The sequence below is a fragment of the Panthera uncia genome (genome assembly GCF_023721935.1).
Source record: "Panthera uncia isolate 11264 chromosome D3 unlocalized genomic scaffold, Puncia_PCG_1.0 HiC_scaffold_8, whole genome shotgun sequence".
Lineage (NCBI taxonomy): Eukaryota > Metazoa > Chordata > Mammalia > Carnivora > Felidae > Panthera > Panthera uncia.
The window spans coordinates 59,555,483-59,573,074 of NW_026057586.1; the positions used below are offsets into that span (position 1 = coordinate 59,555,483).

At 41.8% G+C, this 17,592-nt stretch overlaps 1 protein-coding gene across 3 annotated transcripts in view; it reads left to right on the forward strand.

Moving 5' to 3' along the window:
* The window catches only part of NAPG (NSF attachment protein gamma), a 63,157-nt gene extending 46,536 nt beyond the window's left edge, over nucleotides 1-16,621 (forward strand). For all 3 annotated transcript variants that reach the window (XM_049620439.1, XM_049620440.1, XM_049620441.1), the window contains 9 exons: nucleotides 389-406; nucleotides 1,046-1,076; nucleotides 4,242-4,351; nucleotides 4,466-4,532; nucleotides 4,813-4,883; nucleotides 10,405-10,483; nucleotides 12,567-12,646; nucleotides 13,194-13,323; nucleotides 14,344-16,621. In XM_049620439.1, coding sequence (XP_049476396.1) covers nucleotides 389-406; nucleotides 1,046-1,076; nucleotides 4,242-4,351; nucleotides 4,466-4,532; nucleotides 4,813-4,883; nucleotides 10,405-10,483; nucleotides 12,567-12,646; nucleotides 13,194-13,323; nucleotides 14,344-14,484 — 727 coding nt within the window. In that variant the 3' untranslated portion in view covers nucleotides 14,485-16,621. The remainder of the gene's footprint in view (nucleotides 1-388; nucleotides 407-1,045; nucleotides 1,077-4,241; nucleotides 4,352-4,465; nucleotides 4,533-4,812; nucleotides 4,884-10,404; nucleotides 10,484-12,566; nucleotides 12,647-13,193; nucleotides 13,324-14,343) is intronic.
* The last annotated feature ends 971 nt before the right edge of the window (nucleotides 16,622-17,592 follow it).

Consider the following 17,592-nt stretch of genomic DNA (forward strand, 5'->3'; position numbering starts at 1 on the left):
AATACAGTCTTTCTTAAGTATTTGAAAAAAGATGAGTAGTTTAAATAAATTTTTCTGAGGTATTTGAAAATTTACTCTGTAAAAAGTGTCTTTTTTATCTACTTTGAAATTGCGGTTGTAATAACCTTGCATTTTAGTGAAACTTTACAGATAAATGGGCAGTGGAAAGAACTTAAAAATCTATGTGGTATTTTTATTTTTTCAGTGTTTTTGTGCATTATGTAGTTTTAAGCGACATCAACAGGCATAAAATTACTGCTTCATCTGTTTGTAGGATTTGTCTTTTGGAACCAACTGGGGCAGTTGACGTTGTTTTTTAAGTGGTAGATCTGTAGAAACTGTTGATTTGGTTTTTTTCCTTAATTTTAACTTTGTTACATCCATTCAGTCTTTTTCATGCTGCCAAGTAAGTAAATATTTTCCATGTTTTCATGTATTTGCAGTTTATGTTTTAAATGTTGCTGTTTTTCCATAGGTCGGTAAATTTTTCCTACGTTATAAATCCATAAATAGTGAATTATTTTGTAGTGATTTAGATAAAATCATCATTTCCATTTGTTTCAGTCTTTACCTGACCCTTAGAAACTAAGTCACTCCTAAGATATACAGCGGTTAAGTTCAATTCACCAAATATTTTTAGGGCCATTTTCTTCAATGACCTATGAAAAAACAAGTATGTTTTCCCCCCTCTTCCTTGATAGTTAATAGTACTTGTGGATAGAAGCAGGCTTTCTCCTGCTTTCGTGGAGAGTACCATGTTGCAAAACTTGGATTTAGTTTTGTCACATAGAAAGTCCTTTAACCTGTCTGAGTTTTACTTAATTTTGCATCTGCAAAGTAAAATCCCTTTAACTCAGATGTCAATTGTTTCCAAGGCATTATTGCCCTCAAAAATAAAAAGAAGAAAAAACTGTTACTCAAGGCCTAAAGCAACATATAGTGCCTGAGCCAGTTTTAATTGATCTAACTTCTCCTATCTGTGGTAGAAAGTTTCTCCTCCTTATTTCATTAAGATCTCATCTGAGAACTTGTATTCTCTTTGCAGAGCTTATGAGCAAGCTGGCATGATGTTGAAGGTCAGTAATGTGTCACAACTGTTCTGTAGGTAAAATGAATTAACTAAAAGGTGTTAAAGTAAATTTGTGTTGAGATTGAAAAGTCTCCTTGCTGTAAGGTGAGAGGTGCTAAGATTTCATTTCCAAAGTATATTCTGTGTGTCTTAAGATAGGGAGTTTTAAAGGTGAAATTTAAGAGAAAACTTAATGGAGGAAACCAGGAACACATTTCTATGCTTTGTAACCAGGAGCTTGTTGATAAACAGAGAGCTCTTTGGGAGATTTCCCTACTGCTGAGAGCTTCAGGACATTTTATTGCAGTAAAAATTTACAAATACATGTTTTTTGTTACTCTTGGGTTTTATTTTTTTTATTTTTATTTTTTAATTTTTTTTTAAATATTTATTTTTGAGAGAGACAGAGACAGAGCACAAGTGGGGGAGGAGCAGAGAGAGAGAGAGAGGGAGATACAGAATCGGAAGCAGGCTCTGCTCTGTCAGCACAGAGTCCGACATGGGACTTGAACTCATGAACAGCGAAAGTCAGACACTTAACGGACTGAGACATCCAGGCACCCCACTCTTGGGTTTTAGAAAGAAGAGTTTTGCTTGTTTTATAAAAGCTGGCATTGAAAAGAACCTTAGACTTAAGCAATTGATGTTTAATTCTGATTCTTGTTGAATGGAATAGTTGGCTAATGTGCTTGTGCCGCTTTTCACATTTCTGCCTCATTAAAGCAGGTTGGGAAGTAATACACTGTTGTGGTGAGAAAAAACATGTTACTTTATGACACTTACAAAGCATGCCAAGTAGCAGTTGACATAGAACATTTCCTTTCCATTTTTATGTTTCCTAATACGGTGAAAGCTGTTTGAATTATTATGAAGCTCTAAGAACTCATGCTTTAGTAAAACTATTTTTTTTAATTTTAATGACTTTTATAATCTTACTGATTTTTTAAAGAATACATGCTCATTGTAGAACATTTAGAAACTGGAAGGACCAAAAAATGTTAGTAATGAGTTTTTTTCTTTTAGTCATTTTTCTATGTACATACATATCTTACTATTTACATTTAACTTTTTCATGCAGATTTTCTTTTTCATGCCATTTAAAAAATTACTTTCAAAATATATATCACGGGCTTTAAGAATTTCCGTATCCTTTGACCTAGGAATTCCAATTCTGTGACTCTGTTGTAAAGAGACAGATAGCAAAGATTTATGTGTAAAAATGTTTACTATATATTGCTTAAGAAAAATGGCAGTTATCTAAAGTTTTAATAATAAGGAGATATTTAAATAAATTATGGTGCTTCCTTGTGATAAACTGTTACGTTGCCATTGTAGTAAAGCTTTTCTGGATAAAACCTGCAACCAGATTTGGTGATGCAGGTCAGGTTATCAGCAGTTTCTTAGCAACTAAAATATCTCTTGTAGCCGAAGGAGCTGGGTGTCTGCCCTGACCTTCTGCTGTCCCAGGTCCCCCTGAGAAATAGGAAGCTCCCAGGTGGCTCGTGTCATCTCATTTGTGGCTATTATTAGGATCCACTCTCTTAATACAGAAATGCTAGACCACTATAATTTATAATCCTCACAGCTTCAGTTTATATTCTAACAGCTGGGCTGACTTGAGTCTTCATAAAAAGATACTATTTTGACATCATTTCCGCTGTGATAGTATTGGTTTAATTTGAGGATTTGAAGGCACTGCTTTGAATGAAGGAAAAATAAACCTAGTAGGTAGGGGAAGAGACAAGAGAAAACGCTTTCTGCCATGCTCTTGTATTTAAATTAAATGCCTTTGGACAGTCCTTAGCAGCATTAGGGGTCCTGAGCTACTTGGCTCAGTGTTAATTCCGTGGGTTAAAATTTCCATCAGTTTGTCATACAGACCTTCGTAATCATCTGCCAGCAAGGCTTAGGAAGTGACAATATGTGGAAGGAGGCCGAGTGGAAGACACTACTTACTGGAGCCGCCCCTGGTTCTGTCATTGTACGACTGTTAGATTTCATATCCTGGTTGCTCCACAGAAGCAGTAGGGTGACTCAGGCACAAAACCGCTGAAAATAAGCATGTTTTTATTTTCCTCTTGATTTTGCCATGCTACAAGAACATGGGGAAGAGTATAAAATAGTATAACTTTTCAGATGGCAGCCTATCCTAGCTTATTCCTTAGCTAAAGAATGAAAAAGTTATATTTGGACATCAGTAAGAATGAGACCAACAGGTTTTGTATCCTAAAGAATTTGCCAACTTAATGAGTGACTGAACAGGCAGATTTGAAAACAACCCATGAAACGTCTGCATGGAGCCTACTTGAAGATCTAAGGATGTCAACCCTAAGTAGGACAATGCCACGTAAACCTTATATCTGGCTTGTAAATGATTATTGTTCTGTTTCTAAAAGAGTTTAGATTTGGAGATAATAGATGTAAGGACCACAGGATGCTGAGACCTATGATCTCCTAGTGAGGCATGGAGTTAACGTGCTGGTGGCACTCATTGTGGAAAAGGGCTGCAGACTCTGATGAGCCCAGGGCAGTGGGGACTGAGGCAGGCCTGGGCGTATAGGACAGCAGGGAGTGTGGAGGGGAGTGCGGAGAGAGGAGGCCACTGCAGGAGACGCCACGCCTCCCGGGACATCCGCTCAGCCTCAACCCACTCCTGCCATGTGGGAATGAAAACCTGCTGATGCCAGAGCTTGTGAGCCTTTTTTAAAATAGGAAGCTGTAAGACAGAACCTTTGTGAAAGTTTCTGATTTAAAACTACTGAACGGTTCAAGCAAGATGCACTTGGAAATGAGGTACAGCCCTTGAGCTGCTGGTTTGCAGCCTTTGGCATAGGCTTCGCACCTGGTAGGGACTCAGTAAGTGTTCAGAGAATTATAAATCCTACAAAACAGTCAAGAGCAAGGGTTTTGGTTTCTACCGTTGGTAGAGCTTTTCTGAAACTCTGAAGTGGTGATGAACTCTGCAGAACTCAACTGATAACGTTTTTAGTTTGGCAAAATGAACTTGATGGGGGAGAGTAACCACGTGAAGGCATTTCATCTTAAATCTATCTGTTGTATAACGTATTCAAACGTTAAAATTAATAAATTCTACTTTCATGAATAAGGAATAAAATGAATTTCTGATTGTTAATTCTGTGCTTAAGCTGATGCATTTATCCTTTGCCTAAAGGAGATGCAGAAACTACCAGAGGCCGTTCAGCTGATTGAGAAAGCCAGCATGATGTATCTGGAAAACGGCACCCCTGACACGGCAGCCATGGCCTTGGAACGCGCTGGCAAGTGAGTGCGTGGAACACAAGTCTGCATAGGAGCCACTGGCTTTTTGTCTTAATAAAGTCCTTGGAAAAACAAGTTTTCTATCTCTCATAAGAGTCCAATTTTCTTGTCTCATAGGCTTATAGAAAATGTAGATCCAGAAAAGGCTGTACAGTTGTATCAACAGACAGCAAATGTGTTCGAAGTAAGTCTGAATTTTACTTTTTCCCTTTAAGTATACTTAGAATGTTTAGGCTCATTTTCTGTAGGAAAATAGAGAAAGGCAGTGACTGCTTTTAAAGTTTTCTGTGCTCACAGTTGAACTGTAGTTTTTTATTAGACAGTTAATAAAATGGATTAACAGCTTTGGCATTTTCCCTCTGCCCACTCTGAGTGCTGTTACTTTTTTATCAAATAATTATTGGGAGGAAAAGAAGATTCCTAGATTAAAGCAGCCAACTGTCTCTTTTCTCTGATTCCTTCAGAATGAGGAACGCTTACGACAGGCAGTTGAATTACTAGGAAAAGCCTCCAGACTGCTGGTCCGAGGACGCAGGTAAGATTTCCAAAACTGTGTTGCTGTGTGTCCATGTAAACCTTCAGTCCACATTTGGAACCGTTAAGTAGTGTGGGGAATGGCTTGTTAATCTATTTGGTGTGAGCCACAGGCACACCAGGCCACCGAGTAGAAAGAGTAATGTCTACAAGATGGAACATGGAATTAAATATGAAAAGATCTGTTTTTGTAAATCTGATGCCAAAATGTATCATGCATTGTGGTTTTATTGGTTAAAACCTGGCTCAGCAGTGTGGGAGAGCAGTTGTCTTGATACGTTATTTGGTTGGGTTATAACATGTTTCTCTTGAGGAGAAATTGCTGTACAGGCATAAATAACAAGATCCCCCAGTGTTCACCCAGGGAAATTGCCCGGTTCTTGACAGTCAAATATTGTCATTAAATAGGGTATTTGCTTTTTTATCCTTTAAACATATGACTTAATGCATAAATAGCTGGACCCCAGGAACCTAGAATGCTACTGGATTTTCCTTTATTTTTATTCATTTACCTTAATTTAAGCTTAGTAGGCACTCTCTGTCATTAATAGAATTGTTTGCCAAGACACTGTTTAGTACTATTTAAGATGAACACACTTAGAAAACTGTAAATCTGAAGGTAGATAACCTCGTTAAAATTTGCCCCTACTTCCCTCGTGACAGAAAAGACCCAAGATCTGTTTTGTGAAGGAATCAAAAAACAAATGACTAAAGAATCAGTTGACCTTTTTCTGAGACTGAATTAAATGTTTCTTCATGAAGACAATAGATTGTAAAATATAATTCAAACAGATTTAAAGTAGCATCGGAATAAATTAATATAGAATTGATAACTTTGGTGTGTTTTCATTTAGATATACTACTTTATAGGACCTTCTTTCATTGATTAGGATTTTTTTGTTGGGCTAAACGGCGTAGTATTTTTGTTGTGTTTTTAAATTAAGAGTTTTGTACTAAACCATGAGGCAAAACTTAACATATACATAAGCCTCGGGTCATTACGTTTATTCATTTTACTTATCTAAGCTTCCTAGAAATCCAAACAACTGGAATGCTAACTCCAACGATTCCCAACTTATAAACGGTGATATAGTAAGTTCAGGTCAGTGCCTGAAAGGGTTTCTTGTAGAAACAGAGCTGCCTGTGGTGATGGTCCCAGGTGGTGCAGCATAGCTGAAGTGTACCAGGATTCTGATTCTCTGAGCAGAGCCTCGCACTTGTCGCAACGGTGCCCTGGACTCTTCTCATCCCAGGGCAGACAGGCATGCCCTGGCATACTTTGTCCGCTTCTCATCCACTCCCTGACGGTCCTCCCCGCAGACCTCCAGAGCCTTCTTAAGGCCCGACCGAGGTCCCTTAACCACTGAAGGCATCCGAAGCGAAGTTGGAGCTAGGGACAGAAAGTCAGGCCTGCTCTGGGCACGAGCGCGCGCTGCTTCAGTCTCCCCAGGGTATTTCTGCTTTCACATCTGCTCACCTGTTGTCCAGACTGAGATTATCTAAAGCTGGTTTCTAGGGGGTGGAGCAAAGGGAAGGAGGGGGCCAGGAGGAGCTCCCCAGGAGGGCAGCTGAGCAGCCTTTTCTAGCTACATGTACATGGTCCCCTGCCGAGCAGTAGCCACCACCATTCCCAGAAGTTACTAGTCAGCTGTAGCGTGTGTGATGAGAACCATTATTCTAGAACAAATGCGGAGTTTTCTTCACAGTCCAATAAAGTGGTATGGAGATGTTGGAAGGGGGACATTTATATGTCTAGGGCAGCCAGTATGTCTTTTATTTACTTCATGAATGTTTTATTGCTTTTTTTCTTCCTTTTTAGTAAAAGTGCATTGAAAAACAGTATTTTATGTAGTATCTTGAACAAAAATTTTATGGAAATACTTTCTTTAAGTTTTATAAGAACATAAAGATTGATTTGAATTTATTCAGGAGTGGTAAGGAATTTGATGTTTTGAAAACTATCCCTGGGTATGGATAGTATGAAAGAGTTACAAGTCAGCTGTCACAGTACTGCCGTCAGGAATTTCACTAGTACGGGATGAGAAAAACCTGGAGGATATATGTTAAAAAAAGATAGCTGTGAGAATTTATATGATATTTGAGTATTTTGAATATATACTTTGATTCTAATCTCAATTGGGGCTGTCAGTTGTCCAAAAGAACTAAAATAGTAATTTTATATAATTATAGAAAGAGCATCTAATAGAGTGTAGCTTGCAATTTTAAATTTTATGTTTGTTACATTTAGAATAATATATTTTTACATTAATGTGATTCTGTAATATTTAGTCACAACTTAACAGTAGCTTCTAAGTATAGTGACATTAAATATCCTGTTTAATATATTGGTATTAGTCTCATGCTCTTCCCACATTTCTGGAGAGCCATAATTCAGAAGTGAGTCAGAGTTCATTTAGGTTCCATCTGTGAGGCCTTAAATCAGTCCACACCAGTGCCCGTGTCCCCTCCCTGAACAGGCCCTTCCAGTTGGTTTGACTTAACAGACCATTCCTGTGCCTTCCAGAGAAGTTCTGAGGCAGCTGAGCTGGTTGGTAACACTGAGTGGTTGGTGCGCAGTGAACCAAGTCAGAGTGCTTTCCAGAGCTTTGTCATAATTCTCAGTGAGGAGGAGAATCCGACTTCTGTATCAATTAACCACCCCCACCACTACCTGACTCCCCACTTCTAAGGCTCTCTCTCAGACTCTCCCCTGGTGGCTGAGACAGTCACTAGATTGTAAACACAGGGAGAACTGGGTGTGTGTATGTGGGGTAGGTACTAGTTGAACATAACTAGTTTCCTGTCCTTGTCCTGTCCTGTCCGTTGTGATGCCAAGGTTTATTAGGGTGATATTAAGCTTAGTTGGCAATGTGATGAATTGGCTGAAAGTTTTGTAGGTAGTTAAAAATACGTTCTGGATTTCAGGAGGCCGTGGAGGAGTTTTGAGTTATTGTGAGAGAGATGTCCATTGAAAACTGGGTTGAGTGAAGTCCTGTGACAATTTCCTGTTGTATGCACATAATTTTTGTGGGGCTTACATTTTATTTTATTTTTGAATTGTAGGAAGATCAAAAACAGTTTATTCTCTTTTCAGCAAAACCAGACACATTTTATTTTGTTAGGAGTATTAAGAATTATCTCCATGTTCCATTATAATTTATGAATAATTTCCTGGATACATTTGAAAACAGTTGGCTTTATATGTCAGTTTCATGGACTTTTAGCCAAGTTGATCATTTTTTTAAATCACACATAAACAAACAGTATTTCTCTTAGATGGCTGTTTTGCTAACTAGCTGTTAGCACATGGAAATGCTGTTTTTATGCCAAGGAGATAAGTGAGTCACGTGTGAAGAATACAGCCTTTATCGTTAAATATATGAAAAACTTAAAATGTTAAGATTCCTACTAGAGTGGTATAATCTGGATGTTCACCGAATGTCCTGATGTAATACGTTTTATAAAACAGGATCTGGGATAAGCTCATGTCATAATTACAAATGATACAAATGTATGTTACCCAGCGTATTAATTTCCTTTTCTGTATGACAAGTAACCACAAACCTAGCAGCTTAAAACAACAGTTATTCATTGTCTCACAGTTCTGCAGGTTAGAAGCCCAGCTCCGGTATAGCTGGGTCCTGTGCTCAGAGTCTCATTAGGCTGGAATGAGGTGTCCAGTATGGCTGTGAAGTCATTCTGGGCTCATTGGCTGTCGGCAGGATTCCTTTCCTTGTGGCTGTAGGACGCACACCCATATTTTCTTATTAGTCGTTGGCCTGGGGGCAGTCCTCAGCTCTAGAGGTACCCATAGTTCCTTGGCATGTGCCCTCTGGACGGTTTACAAGATAGTAGTTCTGTGGCTTCTTCAAGGTTGGTGAGAGCATGTCTCTTGACTTCAATCTCTGACCTTTTAAGAGCTCTTCTGATTAGGTCAGGCCCATCCAGACAGTCTCTCTGCTTCACTCAAAGTCAGTTGATTAGTCACTGAGTCACTCCTCATAGGAGTGAGTTCTATCATATTCAGAGGTCATGCCCACATTCAAGGGAAGACTATATAAGGATATATATAAGGAGCAAGAATCTTGGGGAACAGTCTTAGAATTCTGCTACCATGTGCAATTTATAAACTGGCTTTGTTCCCCAGATTTATCAAATTGGGCTTAAGAAATTCAGAATGTATTTCTCCAGTGAGCCTTATTTTTTTTTTAATATAATTTATTGTCAGATTGGCTAACATACAGTGTGTAAAGTGTGCTCTTGGTTTTTGGGGGTAGATTCCCGAGGTTCATCGCTTACATACAACACCCACTGCTCATCCCAACAAGTGCTCGTATTATATGAAGTATTAAGTTGCCAGGGTAAGGCCCACAGAAATTCAATTTAATTCATAAGAAGTAAACCAAGCCAATACTGTGTGTGTGGTGTGTGCACGCATATGCGACTCAACTATTCAGGCATAATTTTAAAATTATCTTTTTTAAAAGATAATTGTTAACATTTTTATATGTTAATTTGGGTTACAAAACAGCCCTTTGCCTCTGCATCTGAACAGTGCAGACTGCTTGCCCTTTTGGCTTTTGGGGTGAGGCCTGCACACTTTCTTGAGGCACGGGTTAGGTGCCAGGAAAGGAGTCCCAGGACGGGGCCATGGTACGCCTGTAGAAAGAGATGAGGAGCTGTGTACGGTGTGCTGGGGTTGAGGCTGCGGAATGGGAAGGGCGAGGGCCTTGGAGGATTTGGGGGAACAGTGTTAGCAGTGCCTTTCCTCTTCATCCTGCCGTCTGAGTGGGATGGAAGAAAAGGAAAGTGGGTGAGAGTTCATTGAAACCGGTGAATGGTGAGGACGAAAGGGACATTTTTTCTGGCTCACTGAGCAGCAGTGGAGCGTGTGGTGGTGAGGACAGAGTTGGGGAAAGAACTCTCCAGCTGTGAGGCACTGCCCTTGGGGTGTCTGAATGGCCTTAGTGGAAGGGAAGAACTCTGGGGTGATTAAATCAGGGCTTGTCTAATGCTTTTCACGGAAATTCACAGAGCAGTTTGTTGAATTGGATAGATGGCTCATTAATGGGTGATCTTTACCAGACTTAAACTTCTCTGTTTGAAGTAACTTATCCTTACGTGCTGCTTTTTGTCTGTCTGCTTGATGCCTGAACGGGTGAGTGGAGTGTTTCAAAGATAAGCCATGGGGTGCCTGGGTGGCTCAGTTGGTTAAGCATCCGACTTCGGCTCAGGTCATGATCTCGCGGTTCATGAGTTCGAGCCCCGCATCGGGCTCTATGCTGACAGCTCAGAGCTTGGAGCCTGCTTGTGCTCTGTCTCTGTCTCTCAAAAATAAATAAACATTAAAAAACAAACAAAATCATAAGCCAGATGTACAGAGCTCATGGAAACTGGGTTACTGAGCTCACAGTGCTTTATGTGTTATTTTCGCTAAAGTCTGTGCTATCAAATACAAAGGCGATCTTCCCTTTAGGTCATTTAGAGCTGCCTTGTTTGACATTTCTTTGTTTTGTCTTTAGGTTTGATGAGGCAGCACTTTCTATTCAGAAAGAAAAAAATATTTATAAGGAGATTGAGAATTATCCAACTTGTTATAAGGTATGCTTTGAAAGTGCTTATTTTGGCTTTATATTTGTTAATTTTTCATATTGGTGTAACTGGGTACCTAGGACTGGATTCCATGGATATTTTTAAAAATAATTTTGGGCAAGATGGAGTAAGCCCCCTATAGTCTGTCTCTCCTGCTGATTACAGCTAAAACTTCTGGACAAAATATAAAAATTCCTGGACTCTGAAAAATAAAAGCAGAGGGTGAGTAAGCACTTGGACAGGCAGCCAGTACAGGAGATGGTTTCCAGAGTTTTCCCTATTTTTCTTGTGGCATTGCTTGAGAGAGGCCCCCAGTCCTAGAGCTCGGCAGCAGAGGCTCCAGCAGCTAAAACCCATCTACCCCATGTTTCTAACTGGAGGGACTCATCTATCCCGTGTTTCTCCCATGGCTTTGTTCTGAGGGTGAGTCCTAGTCATGGCAACGGCTGTGACGATGGTGCAGGCAGATGAAACACCGCAAGAGGCTTATCAGTCTCTTTGGCCAGAGGAGCTGGGACGATGAGCTAAGAGCAAGGTAGAACGCTCAGGAAGGAGGAGAAGGGAATCCCGAGTGTGGGTGTGAGCAGGCGCCCACACAAGTCCTGGGTTTACTCTCCAGCTCCGCGTGTGCCGGACAGACCCAGAGCAGCAGGGCATAGGCTTTGGGAGCTGAAGTAAGATTTGACCACTGTCCAGGGCCCACAGCACCCTGGCAGGACTCTTGCTTGGGGCCGAGCCGCAGCGGCAGGGCAGAGGCGCTGAAGACCAGAGCCGCTGCCCGCCAGCTGCAGACGGAACCTGCAGTCTGAGCCTGCCTGCGGTATTGCCTGCTGAAAGCATCCATGCTCTCCCGAGAATTCTAGGAGAGTCTATGCAGCATAACATCCACAGTGTCCAGGATACAGCCCCAAAGCGCTCCACACAGAAGGAGCCAGGAAGTCGGCCAGTTTTCAAGAGAAGACAGTGGACGCCCACCCAGAGGTGCCCCAGATGTTGGAATTACCAGGTCACAACTTCCCAGCCTTTTTTTTTTTTTTTAATGTTTTATTTATTTTTGAGAGAGAGAGACAGTGCAAGCAGGGGAGGGACAGAGAGAGAGAGAGAGAGGGAGACACAGAATCCGAGGACAGGCTCCAGCCTCTGAGCTGTCAGCACAGAGCCCAACGCAGGGCTCGAACTCACAAACCATGAGGCCATGACCTGCGCCGAAGTCAGACGCCCAACCGACTGAGCCACCCAGGCGCCCCACAACTTCACAACTTTGAAGCAGCTGTTGCAACTGGCCCATGAGGTGGAAAGGCAAACAGATGAATAGACAAAAGGACTGTTGTTTCCTCTTCTCTTTTCTTTCTTTCTTTCTTTCTTTCTTTCTTTCTTTCTTTCAATAAAAACTAAAGATGAGCTAAATGAGAATTTTGGAACTGAAAAGGCAATGTCTGCAGTAAATGTTGGATGAACTTAATCTGATAATGGAGATGATAAAAGATACAGTGAACTTAAAGATGGATCAGTAAAAGTTGTCTGAAGAACGGAAAAAGACTGAAAAACCCATTTTGAAGAGCTGTTCTGCCAATAAGATCTTATCAGTCATATTTTTGGTCTTAATGATGCTTTTGTGGGCTTATGGATAGTATTGTTCCTATTATCTAAAGTTTTTATTCATTCATTTGTCTTTTTCCTACTGTCTAAGAATTCCAGAGTATTATTGTGGCGTCACAGGTCTCCCCTCTTTTTCATTCCTTTTTCAAGATTGAGCCTATGTAGATACTTAAGAGACGTTTTCTTACAGCGTGCGGTAGTTGTGTTCTAAGTTGTGTTATTCAGTGTGGTCCTCAGACTGGCAGTGTTGGGACACCTGGGAGCAAGCGGGATTGCAGGCTTGCCTCGGACCCCCTAGATCAGCCTTCATTTAGCAAGACCCTGCGTGGCTCATGGGCACGGTACAGTTTGACCTGTGCCGTTGTGTGTTTTCTTTCATGCGTCCTGTGGAAGCTACTAAGAATGTATAAGTCTCCGTATGACTGCAGATGTCAGGGGATTGACTTGGCTAAACAGATGTAAATTTGGGCCGTCATCACCTGTTCTGTTTTAGAAGACAATCGCTCAAGTCTTAGTTCACCTGCACAGGAGTGACTACGTGGCCGCGGAGAGGTGCGTCAGAGAGAGCTACAGGTAAGACGGAGGCAGCGCTGCCCGGATGTGCGGTGTTAACGTCTGTAGTTCTCAGTGGCAGACCACTGCTTAGACAGCTGCTATTGGTCCTGAAGCCATTTTTGGTTTTTAATACATTTCATAGTGGTGGGGGGACTTCCCTAACCACTTCAGCAGGATTTTGACAAGTTCGGATCTTCCCTGTGTTTTTCTCCTGGGGATTTCGCGGGAGTGAATGACTTCAATGATTTTGTTCTGTTTGCCTTCTAAGAAAAAAAGAACAACAAAAAAAGGAGTAAAGAAATGTTCTCAGATTATATGTTACAGGAGGATCATGTCTTACTGAAGGTAGTTCAAATGAGTGGTCTCAGCCTGGGCACTGCTGACATTTTGGGCGCATACATAATTCCTTGCTGTCTGGCCTGTCCTGTGCCTTGTGGGGCGTCTGGGGCATCCCAGGCCGCTACCCACTTGTTAACAAAAATGTCTCCAGATATTGCCAAACGTTTGCTGCGGGGGCAGGATGGCCGGGGGGCAGGTGGAGACGTGTGACTCGTGCTTGCCGCAGCATTCCAGGGTTCAGCGGGAGCGAGGACTGCGCCGCCCTGGAGCAGCTCCTTGAAGGCTATGACCAGCAAGACCAAGACCAAGTGTCGGAGGTCTGCAACTCGCCCCTTTTCAAGTACATGGACAATGATGTAAGTGGCCTCTTTTCTTTCCCCTTCAAAGGTGGAGGCTTCTAGTGACATCATTTTCCTCCTGTGGGCGTGTGAGATGTTCCCCCTCTATTTTTCACCTCCGGCTACTGCCCGACAAGGAATGCGGCACTTGCCCTGAATTTCACCATAGTCTTAGACTGTTGAGATGTCAGCCATGTGGGTTCACAGCCATTTATCTAGCCTTCTAACTGTTGACCATATCTGTAGTTTTTAATTCGGTTCCAGTTCTCAGCTTTGCCTTCCTCCCGTAGACCTCTGTAGGTCGCTTAGTTTGAGTTTTCTTTTAGGCTTCACCGAAAGAGGCTCCTCAGGTAGTGGCCTTTGTAATTCAGGGACCTTGTCGGAGGCCCACTTCCGTGACAGCTGGTTGTGTGACACGGGGTACTACTGAACTCCTGAACTCTGGAAGCCTCACTTAACTCATCTGTAAGAATGGAGCAGCAGGTCCCTGTCTTGCCCACCTGTCTCGAAGAATAGATTTGCATGTGGGAAACAGCCTCGCACGGTGCCGTATACAGAGTGCGAGCCGTGTCTGTTCAGTAGATTGATGAGCCCCTGTTCATTTGATTTGATATTAGAGCAGCTTAAGACCTTCGGTTTTTTGTAATGATGTATATAGGTTTTTTTCTTGATAAATTCTTCTGTAGGTTTTTGTAAGTTTGATGATTTTTTAAGAATTTGTCTCTAGCTTAACTTCTCATTTACTGCACAGATCTTTATTTTGTAGGTACCTGCCAGTATTACTTAGCGGGTCCCAATGATCTCAGATTCCTAGGTGTGGCAGAGAACTGATGTTTTTACTGGTTGCGTACCTGTCACGTCACGGTCATGAGCCATCTGTTGGCAGAGCAGTGTGGGTTGTGCTGTGGGTGTTCTTCCATCTAAATGGTAGTATTGGTAGAGAACTAAGATCTGTCTCGTATAGATAACTACTGTTGACACGTGGCACACTGAGATTCTGGTCATCCAGCTCCTGAGAACATGTTTTGTCGTTGACAGTATGCTAAGCTGGGCCTGAGTTTGGTGGTTCCAGGAGGGGGAATCAAGAAGAAATCTGCCGCACCGCAGGCTAAGTCTGAAGGCGCCACTGCCCCTGCCACCGAGGAAGACGAGGACGAGTACGCCGGAGGCCTGTGCTAGGGTCTTGGCTCTGCGGAAAGGAAGAGAAAATTTCTGACGTGCCGTTCATGGACTTGGACCTTGTCTAAGGGGATCCAGACTTCACTGCAGTCATGGTTTTGAAAATGCTAATAAAGACTCATCTTTAGTCATCATTTCGCGAAGTCACCCATTGTACCCACTACCTGAGAACTTTTTTTTTCTTTCCATAAGAGCCTTTCTAAGACACCCAGCAAGAATGAACAGGCAAATGTATTGTCACATTTTAATACAGTTGATTTTGAAATTTGCAAGCCACAAATGATATTCTAAACAAAAGGGACAGTAGACATAGAGATTCTTTTCTCTTGGGTTTTTTTAATTTATTGTTAGAGAATTTTCTTTGCATTTTATTTAATCATTGCTGCTAAAAGTAAAGTTTACTGGTTAAACAAAGTAGTATTTTAAACTTTTGTTTTGAAAAGGAGATTTATCCCTAGTGATCTCAGATACATTTAAATTATTAAATCTAAGTCTTTTCAGAGGCAAGACTGGGACAGGATGCTATTTTGAGCTTTACAATATTGTTTAGCCCAATGAAAGGTACATTTAAAGTCTTACACGTAAATTGAATCCTTTGAAGGCATATTTAGCTCCTCTTTGAAATACATTTTTTCCACCTAAAAAAACACAGCGGCTCTCCCCAAATCCACTTGGTTTTGACTAAATGGGAATTAATGAGGACTGTTTTTATGCATTCTAATTCCCAGCAGTCTAGAACATTTCTTCCCTCCAAAATAATTTTTGATTCATTTAGAGCTGTAACCGGACAGTAACTAGACGTGGGAATGCCGTATACCATAGACATTTAGCTTAGAGGGAAGAATGGTTTCTGAAGCACTTCTGTTTAAAGGACTGACTGCCAGCATTTTAGTCCTGGTGGGTATTCCTAAGAGATTATTTTTGAAGCATTCCTTTTCACCTCTGTCTCCCAGTCTGCTAAGCGGAAAGAGGCACCGGTCAGCAGCAGGGTGCCTTCTGCGGGCAGGGTGGTTTCCTGTCCGCGTGTCCTGTCTTCACAGAGCCCGGCCTTATGCGAGTGCAGCGTGTGTCTGTTCGCTGCTCTCTGAAGACCCCAGGGCCGATCCATCACAATGTGTGGTGTTTAGCCATGGTTTTAGCCAAGGGAGAGGAGGGCTTAGCCAGGACGTTATCTTCATGTGGCAGGTGCTCTTGGGTGGGGGTGGGTGGGAGGGTAGACAGATTTATTGAAGACCCTATTTAAAATACTAACAAATACAATGTTTGGATTCCCCAAGTTGCACTCCTAGTTCTGGTAGCAGCCCATTTTCACTGACTCTATGGAGATTAACTTTGAACAATCTCAGTAAAGCTGCACTTAGACATTTGTACTGAAGGACATACTAGAATGCTGCCAAGATCCCGCCATTGCTGCTGTGCCCTTTAGATCTAGTCGGAAACTTCAGGAGCCTCATATTAACGCTCCTGTGAGCTAAGCCACCATCTGTCTAAACAGATTTGGCAGCACTTAAAAGATACTTTAGACCGTTTGTTTAAAGACCATATTACCCATTGCAGCCTTGGAAAAATCGGTAACTTTTACATTCTAAAAACGAGGAGTGATTCAGTGCATTCTGCATCCGCAGGGCAGCTGACCCTTAGCAACGTAAAAGGCTCTGTTTCTTCCAAGTGCAGCCTCCTTCTCCCTCCCTGCCCGTGCTCAGGGACTGACGTGCAGGACGCACGCTGTGGTGTCCAGGAAAGAGCCCTCGTTCCATCCTCATGCAGTTTAGTGTTCCACGCACGGAAGTCTGTATCCTGAGTGTGGTCCGAAGTGGGAAACGTGTTTACAACAACAGGAAAACCTTTTGCAGAGCTCACACCATCACTTTTACCAAAGTGGAAGTCTGCATGAGTATGCTCAGAATTGAATACTCAGTGTTCTATTATATTGTAAGTGAAGTCGATCTACAAATATATTTAATATATTGAATTTCTTTGTACATAGAGTATGTGTGGTATTTGTGTATGGAATCTGTGCTTCCTTCCTATTTTTTCCAGTTCTTTGATGAGAAAATATTAAATGCGTTGTTACGGAAATGTAGATTATTGCTTCAGTGGGAAGATATGAAAATAAAATCTGTAACTATGATATATATATATATATATATGATATGAAAGTATGACTGTTGTTACTCATTTCGCTTCACTTATTTCCTTTCTTCCAAGAACATAGTCTCATTTATGTGATTTCCAGCCATACATATACAAGAACAGTATTTTGTTAGGTCCTGTATTCTGCTCTTTGGGAGTCAGTTAAGTACCTTTAGGAGTTAAACTATTTGAGTTTTTAAGATACTGATCCTCCAGTTAGTATAATACTGTTCTATCTGCTGCTTGTTGAGGTGGAAGACTTTAATACCTCTTCCAAGAGAGTAATTCTTTCACGAAGGGAGGCGGTGGAAGTCAAGTGCATCATTTCCAGGCCAGACCACTTACGGCTGGAGGGACACTCACGAGTTCCCTTTCCCCTGCCACTCAGATCCGGAATGCTCCCGTGTCCCGCCCTGAGAGCGGAAGCCGTAAGCAGAGCCCTCAGCTGACCTGTGATGCACACAAAGCAGGAATGAACTTGGTTTCCAGTGCGTCTTAGTACGTAAAGACTGTCCCAGGATTTGTGCAGAAGTTGACGAATTATTCAAGAAATTTTTCTTGAAAAATGTTATTACTTCTATAAGAATATAAACCTGGAGTAAGGCACGTTTTGTTGTAAAGTGTTTTAGTTGGTCTTCGAAAAGCGTGTATGACTTTACTGTTAAGAGTTGATGGAAGCTATATTGTGTTTTTTGTGCGCGCTGGTGAGCCAGGCTCCTGGACAAGCCGGCCCGCGGTGCTCCCAGCTGACTTGCTGTGGATCTTGGGCAAGCTGGCTTCCTCACTTAACCACAGGAGCCTCATGGTGTCTACTTAAAGGGGCTTGGGGGATTGAGTTCACAAACGCAAAGCACCTCACAGAGTAATTGATAAATAGCGGGTGCTCAGGGATGAATGAGATCATGAACTCTGGGAGAGAAAAGGTCAGTTAGTCGTTCCGATTTTGACAGCCAAACTTCCTTGCGAACTTCTGCA